Genomic DNA, 11,729 nt, shown 5'->3' on the forward strand with positions numbered 1-11,729 from the left:
AAATCAAGCAATGACGTCGTTTCGCAGTCTCTGGTTACAAAGAAACGACTCATTACATGACGGCCATTTTAGGTGAACGTTTCCCAGTTAACGCATCAGGAAGTGGCAAAGAGATTCGTCAATGAGTAGCGGCTCTGTTATAAAATTACACATTTGTTTTCACAGGCAATGTTCACGTAAAACAAAGCAGATTATTTATTTACCAAACGCAACAACGTCGCCGAAATGCGAATGTCACTGCAGCGGAGATGAAGTTGGCGTCCGATTCAGAGCTTTATTAAAGGGGCATTGCAGAGTTTTAATGCCACTTTGGGTATAGCTCCACTCAATCATGTTTGAGTAACTTTTTGAAAAAAATCATTACTTATAGAAGTTGTTTTACTATATCATATTTTATACGTTTATATGAGTAATATTTTCAGAAAGTATTGCTACTCTTGTAAATGATACAAATCTAATCACTTTGTGTTAAGTGATACTCTTCTTCCATCTGTCAAGCCTGTTAGTAGAGCAAAAAGATACAGTGAACAAGTGAACACTATAATATTACTATAAAGTACTTAAATACTTTACAAATAAGCCTGGTTTTCAAAAGTTTTACACTGAAAAAGATTGGAAATTTGTTTCTTCTGCCTTGGTTTGTTAATTTTGTGATTATGTTATTGTTTCTCATTTTGGTCTTTAGCATATCAAGCTTTGCACATTACGTTCTCATGTGAAGTGACACTTCTGGGAACTTTGCAGCTGACTAAAGTTAAATATCCCGACAGTAGTTATTTCATTGATATATATTTCTCTTGTTGGTCAAGAGTATCAATATACTTTCTTTTTGTTGGTCTCAAAGGTTCCTCTATGCTTTGCACAACATTTTCCTACCAAGATGGCAGCTCAGTGATGCGGATTATTTCCAGTTCAGACTTGTTGGAACTATGTATTTTTTCTGTCTTATGGCATCATTATAAAATATTAAGTCAGATGTTGTGATCCGTTATTGGAAAAGCAATTAAAAGTAGCCTTTTTACCAAATATTTTTTGAGTAATTTCTTGGACGGCTAGTTTTAACTTTTACTGGAACTAAAATACATAAAATGCATACTGCTCTTGCTTTATTACAACTTTTGGGTACTGCGACCCGAATTAAGACTTTTTGTTGTTTGTCTTTCACAAATAAATTCAAGATTTTATTTATTATTACATGTTTCTAAAGAAACTATAATCAGTATGGAATAATTCACCTATAGTTTGATCAATCTAATCAGTTTAGTTGCCGAACTACAGAAATCAAAGGCGAATCCAGTCGTTTATTGAAGCTACAAATCGAGTGCCGACTTCGGTGTCATGAAGTCTTCTGGGTGTTTCCATGGTGACATCAGCAGACTGACTCGATCTGACTGACACGTACTGGTTTGTTAAGAAACTGTAGCAGCGAGCGATCCAGGAAAGCTCCCGAAGATTTCGGAAGGCAGAGACCAGTAGGTGTGTTGGCCCCAATGTGCTTTGTTGTATGGTTGTATTTTAATGCTAGCTGTAAAATCGTCATTGGTTATAGCAGCGGCTTCCTAATGAAAAATACCGAAGACGTCGAGTTGTGTTGACAGATTTAGCAACCGTTAGCTAGCTAGCTAACTAGCGGGTTGCGCTAGGCTTCCGACGTTAGTTAACGCTGACTTTACAACAGCTATTCATAACCACGTTAGCGCTTTTTTGTCTCTATTTATAAATCAACTTTTGGGCTACCTTTAAATTTGAACGACCAAACTGAACTCTAGGGTTTGTTTACACAGCTTTTATTTGTTCGGTGTATTTGTATATGTGCTAGTTAGCCGTTGACATTTGATGTTAACCAGTGGTTTAACGTCTTGTTTAAATTACGCAATTATGTTGTCGTAATTTGTGTTAATGGTGTACCAGTGGGCGATTGATTCCAAATGTAGACTATTTAATTTAGTAGTTGTTTTTTATTGAGAAAATGTCACTGCGTTTGTATTGTATGATTGAGTGTTAAATTTCAACTGAAAATGATTTAAATATATAAATCAACAAGACATGATTATCAGAAATCTATTTGTACTCAGACTAGTAAAAAAAACTAAAAAGGAAAATCCAGCTGTTGTTGACATTGTCTCTTGTATTTGATATTTATTAGGGCTTATTGTAATAGACGTTTTATGTATGTCAACACAATTAATTTAGATTTAGAATAAACATTTTCAGAAAACCCCAAGATAGAATACATATACACATATTACAAGTTTGAAAGGTTACAGCATCAAAGGAGCTGACTTCTGTGTCAAATCACGCTTTTTCTTCGTGTAATGTTAATAATATTTCAAATGACTGTTTTAAATGCAGTTATTGTTTGCTGATATATTGTAAGTTCACATTTGACATGCTAAATTGTATTCAGCCTGTTAGATCAATAACAGAGCTTAAAATTGTAAAGATCTCAAAAAGGGCTTAAGGCTCTGATGAGAAACGGAGAGGAAAATTTGAATTTATTTTAAGTTATATTTATTATAACACATCATACTGCCCAACCTTTCACAAAACTAGATTATTTGACAGCCTTATTATTTGTATATCTTTGCTAGGAATTATTTATTTTAAAAGGTGCAAACATCTATGTGCAGCAAATCCTTATCCTTAACTATCTTTGAATCTGTGCTCTCTTACACAAACAAGTGTTTTATGGCCATACAATAAAAATCAAGGTCAATAAAATTAAGCAGTAAGTTAATTTTGTTTCACAGGAGGCATTGTAGGATCAAAACACTCTTAAGCTCCTGAACACCTGATACCATCATGAACGTGTTTGACCGCAACATCAACATTGATGCCCTCTTCAAGTTCTCCCAAATGTATGTAAGGTTGCTTTCGATTCAGCGAGTGACTCTAATACACTTTAACTCGTGTCGCCATCTCTCATGCCTCTTTTGCTGGGATCTTCTTTGCAGATCTCACTCCACCCAGGTGCACCTGAAGAATGTGTACTCCAGCTTGGCTGTCTGTATGTTTGTGGCCGCAGCCGGCTCATATGTTCACGTGGTCACCCGCCTTTTGCAGGTAGGTCAGAATGAAATGCAACAAGAATAGGTTGAGCTTTTAAATGGAAAAGTTAATCAGAAGCAGACAAATTTGAGCTAATTTTGTTGAAATAAAACTTTTCAAAAGTTTTCAAAGATTACGCCCCAACCACCACATCTCTGCCATGGTCTTATGACCAATTACAGTTCATTTGCTTTGAAAAAACAACCTTTTCACTCCTTAAAATTGCATTGGCAGTGGTGGAATAAGTTAGATTTGAATGACTTTAAATGACATATGAATGTGATAATATGTAGCATTTACAAAATGTTCGTCCAGTGTGATTTAGCAGAAGTCGAGTGTTTCAAAAAAGTGATCTAAAGAGTTTAAAACAAGTTGCTTAGAGAGACGTTTATGGGCAGTCAAGGTTCACTAAGATATGAGTGTGAAGAGGCTGGTCTGGACTGATAAGGCTGCTGTACATTGGGCTACGTTCACACAGCTGATCTGGATGTTTGATTACATTTTTTGTTTATTTTTATAAAATCTAATCTATTTTTGCATGGTTCTTCATTCTGCTAGTTAAATGTGACCACTGTCAGATTTCTGTCAATGGGTCCCGGCTCCAAAAAGAGCAGTGGCAAACTTTTTACTGAAATCAAAATGAAAGACTCAAACTTTTATTCTAAATACTGATTAAATCAAGTTTCCATTGATTAGTTCCACTCAAAGTGTCAGCATCGCTTGCCTCAGGCATTGTTTACGTCCAGATTCTTCTGGTGTAGAATCACGACACATAATCTCATGCCAACGATCCAATGACATGCAACATACCGTTCAAACTGCAGAGAAAAGTCTGATATGGGTTGTACATGTAAGCAATAAGTTATTAATTATCACACGATAAAGTAAAATGAGTATAATCATTTCCATTCTGATGTACAAGTCAAACTTTCATTATTATGCCATTATCAACATATTACTTGAAATTGGTCTCAAAACAACAATATTTTAGCTAATCGTAATATTTACTTTTTCAATTTATAGCCCAGAAAAATGTATCATGTCAGGCGCATGGGCAGCCTGCTGTCTGAAGGTAGACTTGGTTTGGTTTAAAAAGCGACGGTACCGGTCCACAGAACCTTCCCCTGCGACCTCTACAGCTGACGGATCAGCGGCTAAACGAAACACTCAGAGGTTTAATGAGGTCTGGGTGGCGATGTTTTAAATCATTTAAATTCTGTCGCTATGCGTTTTCTTTCTTTTCTTTGTTCCATTTGATGACTTTAACCTTTCAGAGAAAGTGAAAGCAAACCGAAGAGGCCGCATGCTTTGTTTATCAGATCCTACATGAGCCTTGTGGCACATCTCTGATATTTAATACGTCTTATTAAAACTTTCAAAGATGAAGCTTTTCTTGTCCAAATCCTTATATCTGATTTAGTTTCCATTTCTTTGTGATCTATAAGCTACCACAGCGTGGTTTCAGTGAGCCATCTGTGCAGCCATGTTTTGTATGGACATTTGTTAAAAGCAATATGCTATTTTTTGTGTTCAGGTCGCAAACTGTCCTGGAAATAATGCAGAATATTTTGTTGAACTGCCATCTATCTTTGCTTCCTTTTACCCGATAAAATAATAGCTGGATTATTTTTCTGTTTACTTGTTATTAAGTTGTTAGGTTTATTATTGTTAATGGTTTGCATATACTTGAACAAATTGCTATAATAATGAGGCTTTCTGTGTCCAGCAGTCTTATGATCTTTTTTGCTAATTGTTAAACAATTCAATAGAAATGAAAAACTCAACTTCTTTCTGACCTTCATGATAAAAGTGTTTTGTATGCACTAAACTTTGAATGTTGCTTTAAAGCTCATTCAGATGTCTTTGAGGTGTACATGTTTTAAAAATTTCTCAAGTGTCTCTAAACAAGAAGTTAGTGAATATATGACCTCATACTACATCATTTCATTTCAGTTTCTTCCAGAACTTCAGATTTCTATCCTAAAACTCACTCAGCTGTGTTTGAATTGGTTTTAATGTTAAAACTGTTCCCAGAGTTGATAAAAGGAACTCAAAACACAGTAAAATAAATGTCTGTGACCAAACGTCGTGGCTGTGAGATGACTTTGCTGTGCGCCGTCCCTCCAGGGCGGCGTGTTGTCTGTGATCGGCTCGTTGGCCATGATGTTCTGGCTCGCCATGACACCCCACAACCCTGAGACAGAGAAGAAGAGACTGGGAATCCTTGCTGGATTTGCCTTCCTTACAGGTAAACTGATTTATTTTCAGTTTAAATTTGTACATTTGGAAGTTGGTCTGTAATCGTGCGAAGGTTCATGCCGGTGTTTACGCTCCTGTCTCCCTCTCCAGGCGTCGGCCTTGGCCCCACACTGGACTTTGTCATCGCGGTCAACCCGAGGTACGTGAAAGATTAATGTGTGTTTATTATCTAAACAAGCTTTAGCCGTTAGCCTCCAGATCTTTTGGCAGCTGAATTAACTCCTCGCTCTGGTTGGTTTCCTTCCAGCATCATCATGACGGCCTTCCTGGGAACCTCAGTGATTTTCGTCTGCTTCACTCTGAGCGCGCTCTATGCGAAGCGCAGGAGCTACCTGTTCCTGGGAGGTAAAGGCCGCCTCTGCTGGAAGCCATATTGTTTTGGTTGAATATTACAACCTCACCCTGAATCCACTTCCTGTGCTCTCAGGCACTCTGATGTCCGGCCTGTCCATCCTCTTCCTCATGTCTCTGATGAACATCTTCTTCGGGTCTCTGATGTTGTTCAAGGTAAATTTTGAAACATGGAGACATTTTTCTGCCCTAACTTCTTTATTTTCACCCTCTTTGACGGCGGATGTTATTACTGTTCACATTCATGTTTGCATATAAATCCATGCTGAGCATAACTGCTGAATGACTCATTGTTGTATTTGATAACATTGTGGAAAACATCCAGACAACAGAAAACCTTTCTGTCTTTCCTCCCATTCAATGATTTTCAGTTATTTTTGGAAGCGTAATCATCAGATAATTACAATTACAGATGCACCAGCTAGGATTGCTAAAACAATTTCAAGTGAGAGTTTTAAAAAAAATATGGCAATATTTCTAAATCTGGACTTTCTAAACCTTTTTAATTCAATCAAATTTGATTTCTTTAATTGGATTTACATTTTACACCTTTTTGTACTTCTGTTTGTGTTTCAACTGCATCTAAAAACAGCCAGAAAGTTTAAAAACAAAACGCATTAAGTTGTTTTTGGCAGTAAGTTAATGATTTTTGATGTCTGGAAAGCAGCAGCTTTGAAGTTAAAGTGACAGGAGGCCCTAAAACATCTCCTTCTGACTAAAAGCTCAACATCTGACAATGGTTTGGTGGAAAAAATGTAAAGAATGTCTTTTGTATGTATCCTAACCTGTAAAAAGAAGCAAAGTAGGTCACCTTTAAATGAAAATAAAACACGTGGAGTGTCCTCTCTGCTCATAAAAACACAACATTCTGATTGCTGGATGTATTTTATGTTTAGACTGCAGACTGTAATTCATTCCACTTCTGGTTTTCTGATTTCACGGTTCATTGCTTCTATTGGTGTCTAATGCATTGTTAATTGCTCTGTTATGTTGAAAATTACAACCTCTTTGAGTGCTGTGCATGTATTGTCAAGATTGTGGTTTTTAATTTATTTCAAAAGCAGGTTTTCCACAGCATTTTGCTCGTCTTATCTATTTCTTTTATTTGACCAGGAAGTTAACGGTGTTGTTCATCATGTTGTGTATTTCTGTCCCTGCCAGGTGCACATGTACCTCGGTCTGTTCATCATGTGCGGCTTCGTCCTCTTTGACACTCAGCTCATCATCGAAAAGGCAGAGAACGGCGACAAGGACTACGTGTGGTGAGTTCGACACGCTTCACCTGGGCCTCCTAATCTGGTTTTCTTAACCAAATAACATGCAAATGCATGGAGAGTCGCCATCGGCTCCCAGGCAGATATTCCTAACCTCGTCTGTTCTGCTCTTTAAGGCACTGTGTGGACTTGTTCCTGGATTTTATCACAATCTTCAGAAAGTTGATGATCATCTTGGCCCTGAATGATAAGGTACAGAAACTCCAGAAACGTTACTCCGTCCTGCGTTAGTCATGGGTCGGGTCGCAGAGACGTTCCTGCAGCGTGTCACCAATGCTCCTCTGGGTCTCCTTGCCTCGAAAATGAAATAAAATCTACCAACCGATTGTGAATTATCATTGGAGTTGCTCAGCAGACAGGAAGGAAACACATTTCACGTTCAAAATCAAAAATACTTTCTTGATACCAAAGGGAAATGAAATACTCACTTTAATTCAAAATGTTCAAAGAGTTATTGTTGGCAGGAAAGATCTCCTGTAGCAGTCTGTATCACACTGAATTTGAAGAAGCCTCTGGCTGAAGAGACTCATGCAGAGGACAGTCAGGGTTGTCCATAATTTTCTTGATTTTTCTTTTCACATTTTTTATTTAGTTTTTTATTTTTGAAGAATCCTTTGCATCGTCATCTAACGAGGTTTCAATCATTTTCTTTATGCTTTCATTTAGCCAACACCAAATGGAGCTTTAAACATACTTTCAGTTTTATTTACTGAGGTTTACCAACTTCTGCTGCCACTGCACAAAAAATTACTTTTTATCTAAAGATAGTCATATTTAAAACAAGTTAAACATCTCATTCGTCTTCTGTTGGATTAATGATATAAATAAGGTATCATAAAAATCTTCTTCAAATCATTTTCTGAATATTTTCAGTGTGTTTAAAAACAAGCAACAAATACAAACACTTATTAAAAATCTTAAAAGTTTATTCCCTGATGTGGCTGGTTAGGCTTCTTCACAATGTAAAGACCGAGGCAAATGTTTTATATTTGTAGAGAAAGAGAGGGAGTGCAGTGATTTCACAACCTACCTCTGATGTGTAGAGAAGATGATGGGGCTGCAGATATTCATTAACAGGTATGGCTGCAACATTCTGAGCTGTTGCTAGGACTTGATGACTCATTAATATGAGAGGTCAGAGGTCGCTGGGTGACTCGGTTGGTAGAGCGCGCACGCCGTGTGCGAATCCTGGTCTCGGATCAGTGGCTGCATCTCTTCCCTTCTCTCTTTTCCAAATTTCCTGTCAATTTACTGTTCAATAAAGGCCACCAGAACCTAAAGATATAGTAAAAACATTATGTTTAACAGCTGCTGTCTAAACTGAGCAGTTCCACTTTGCATCAAGATGATAACTTTTTACAGACTAAATAGCACAAGAGTAGTAAATAGTAATGCTCTAATGGGTGTATACCAAATATAGCATAATCTGACTTCCTTTAAAGCACAGGTGTCAAACTCCAGTCCTCAAGGACCGGTGTCCGGCAGTTTTTAGATGTGCCACAGGTACAAAACACTGGAATGAAATGGTTTAATTGCCTCCTCCTTGTGCAGATCAGTTCTCCAGAGCCTTGCTAATGACCTAATTATTCTATTCAGGTGGTGCAGCAGAGGCACATCTAAAAGTTGCAGGACAGCGGCCCTCGAGGACTGGAGTTTGACACCCCTGCTTTAAAATATTATTAGAAAAGAAATAATATTTTTTGTTCTTCAGTGGGGAAATTCAGGTGTAACAGCAGCAAATGGACAGGAAATTTAAAGGGGCAGTATCATGTAAAATTAAGTTTTTTCAGCTTTACATCATTTTAGAACCTTTTCATCAAAAACATTCTTTCATGCATTTTTGAAATTAAAATATGTTTTTTTCCTCTGTGGTTCTCAGCTCCTTCAGACTAGCCTGTAGCAATTAGCAAACACCTGGTGGAACCGTGTGTCTGCTAAGCTCATTATGGGAGCTGCATCTCAGAGTAACAGTGGTGAAAACATCGTTAAAGGGTTCATAGAGGAGCCATGTTGTGATGACTTCCTGAAGGCAGAGTTTCAGAAAGAGCAGGAGCTTTTAAAGAGACAGAGGCCCAATTTCAAGCCATGGACAATACAGAATACAGATTTAAAACAAATAGAAGCAGAATAATATAATGTTCAGTGAGAGTAAATATACAGTATAAGAAAATACTGTGCAGTTATTAAAAATCCAACAGTTTCTTTCTGAAGGAACTGTCAGAAGGGATTTTTGCAGCTGGTTCAAGATGTTCCTCTTTCCTCTCAGCTGCCGGTTTAAATGTAAAAGAGGTAAGAATAACAGACTGTACAGTAAGGCTTTGGAAAATACAGTACGTTATTAAACACCCTCTGCTCCCAAAAAATATGAAACGGATGGCTGACGATGGGCAATAAATAAAAATGTGTATTTGTACTTTAAAAAAAGCCTATTTACAAGAAGTGAAAAAGCTGCAAACGACAGCAGGAATGTAACAACTTGTTGAGGTTTACGTTGACTGTTTCCAGAAGGACAGAGGTTGAAAGCTGAAAGGGATAAAATGTAGCAACTTTCTGTTATCTTCTAAAAGCTGCACTTTCTCAGCCTGAAAAAATGCATTCTCCCTTTTAAACCCTTTCATTTCTGCTTCCTCCAAAATTTTAAACACTTCACATCTACTGGAAATAATTAACTTCTAGTTTTCCTCGCTCTGTAACTGCCTCCACGCTGAAGAGTGTTGTCAGAAAGCATGTACACAGGGTTTTTGTTTTCAGCCATTTATCGGTCAGAGTGGATTTCTGTCACCAGCTGGTTTCTTCTTCTCTGGTTACAATCCAGCCTGGATTATAATGGCAACAAGAATTTTACAAACCACAGAAAACTTTCAGCTGAGCTGTAATAAAACCCTCATATTGGACATTTCTCTTTGGTTTCTTTTAAGTAAATTTTGATGAGAACTCTTGGAAGAGATTTATAAACAAAGTTTTATGTCGTTATGTTCAACATAGTCTTTGGGCTAGGATAAGGGAAAAATAAGAAAATTAAGTCATAACAGTGCAAGATAAGTCAAAATGCAAAATGAAAGTCATATTATGAGAATAAAGTCGTAATAATACTTGAATAAAGTATTAGAAGAGTAGTCATAATACGATAAGTCATACAACAAAAAGCTCTAATATTATGAGAATAGTTGTAATATTACATGAAAAATTATATTAGAATAGTCATATTGCCAGAATAAATTCATAATATGAGAATTAAGTCATAGTTATAATAATGAGAATAGTATGACAAAAAGTCATCAGAAATCGTAACAATGCAAGAATAAAGTCAGAATAATGAGGATAGTTGTGTGATAAAACATCTTCTTATGAGAATAAATTCAGAATATTTCCAGAGAAAGTTCTACGACAATCTTATTACCAGAATAAAATTGTAATCTTAGAAGAATAACTTAGTAATTTTATGAATACTTCTACACAAAAAATAAAATAAAGTGAGGAATGTTGAGCGTCTTGTGAAGTTTTACTTTGGTGTCAGTTTTACAAGAGTCTTTTGTAAAACACCAAATTATTAGTAGCAGGACTTTAAAACTGTTGTGAAAATGACACATTTGATTTTGAAGAATGAATCTAATGGATTTAACGAGCTGGAAACGACAAATCTGACTATCAAAACTTTGTGCTCATTATCACAACTTTTTTTTAGACTTTCTTCTGGTATTGTTGGGTCATTATTCTGCCAATATTAACATCGTGATAATTTTGTGACTTCTTGTAATTTCAACAACAACAAATTAGTCTGACCCTAAGCTTCTGTAGTTATACTAATTTATTTCTTTTGTTTCTTTTTTTAGGACAAGAAGAAGGAAAAGAAGTAAAACCTGATGGAATCGGTGGTCAAATATTAAATCAGAAAAGGCACAATTTGCGATGCACTTGGTGCTTTTTTTTTACTTTCTCCTTTTTCTCAATCTAACTCTTATGTGGTCTTATGTTTTTGTTTTTGATTGACTTATTTTTGAAACTTACAAGGGTTGAATGTAAGTTTGTGGTACCCTGATTCCATGTTGGCTGTGGAGAACACAACACTGCAGTGATCAGGCTCGGCCTGTAGAGGGGGGTGTTGCCTAACATAGGCAGCGCTTGAAGTTTCTATTACTGTTATTTAGTGCCATAAATTAAGACAATAGACTCACTTTTAAGTCTCATGTAAGATTCAGAAGCTGAATACTGTTTAATTTCTATTTGATTTTATTATTTATAGTTTTCCTCAGTTCACAGTGGTGAAATGTAAAATTAGTGTCCCATGATTTAGAGAAAATAACCTTTTTTAGTTTTTTTTTTTCCCCTTTTTGTTTTTCCCTGTTTTGTGTAAGAAATGTTCAAACAGAAACTGTCAGAAAAAACTGATCCCATTAAACTCATCCAGACGGACATGAAGTCACTGGACAGACTGGTTTATAAATTTAGACATGCTGGGGAAGGAGACGGTCCCATCTGTCCTTTTTCTCTTTTATTTCCCCCCTGCTCGTTTAACAGTGACAGGTCTTTCATCTGGAACCCGCCTCTTGTAAATTTCCCTAAAATCTGCTGTTGAACCTTTATTCTGCCAAATAACAATGTTAACCAGGCAATTTGGCAGCAGTGCAAAAATAATTTTTTTCTTTAAGTGTAAACTGTGAAGAATTTTTGTTGATGTATAACGAAAACTACTAATTTGATACATTTCCTCAATAAATGTGTTGAACAGATTAACACTTCCTGTTTTTTCTTAATTATTATAGTTTATAATAATCTGTTTGGACACAGACGTGTAAG

The 11,729-nt window shown here is 36.4% G+C and overlaps 1 protein-coding gene across 5 annotated transcripts; it reads left to right on the top strand.

The window, feature by feature from the left end:
• The first annotated feature begins 1,336 nt into the window (after nt 1-1,336).
• Nucleotides 1,337-11,662, top strand: tegt (testis enhanced gene transcript (BAX inhibitor 1)). Of its 5 annotated transcripts, none has more exons than XM_044124766.1 (10): nt 1,337-1,476; nt 2,751-2,858; nt 2,955-3,063; nt 5,176-5,296; nt 5,398-5,446; nt 5,555-5,652; nt 5,735-5,814; nt 6,820-6,920; nt 7,049-7,124; nt 10,766-11,662. In XM_044124766.1, exons 2-10 carry the CDS (start codon nt 2,803-2,805, stop codon nt 10,787-10,789), a joined length of 714 nt encoding a protein of 237 aa, XP_043980701.1. In that variant the 5' UTR covers nt 1,337-1,476; nt 2,751-2,802; the 3' UTR covers nt 10,790-11,662. The 5 variants fall into 5 exon arrangements, with proteins under 5 accessions (XP_043980701.1, XP_043980681.1, XP_043980693.1 ...); XM_044124746.1 differs by lacking the exon at nt 10,766-11,662 and adding an exon at nt 7,928-8,010; XM_044124774.1 differs by having other exon boundaries at nt 1,341-1,472.
• The last annotated feature ends 67 nt before the right edge of the window (nt 11,663-11,729 follow it).

Source organism: Gambusia affinis, linkage group LG01 (assembly GCF_019740435.1).
Source record: "Gambusia affinis linkage group LG01, SWU_Gaff_1.0, whole genome shotgun sequence".
Classification (NCBI taxonomy): domain Eukaryota; kingdom Metazoa; phylum Chordata; class Actinopteri; order Cyprinodontiformes; family Poeciliidae; genus Gambusia; species Gambusia affinis.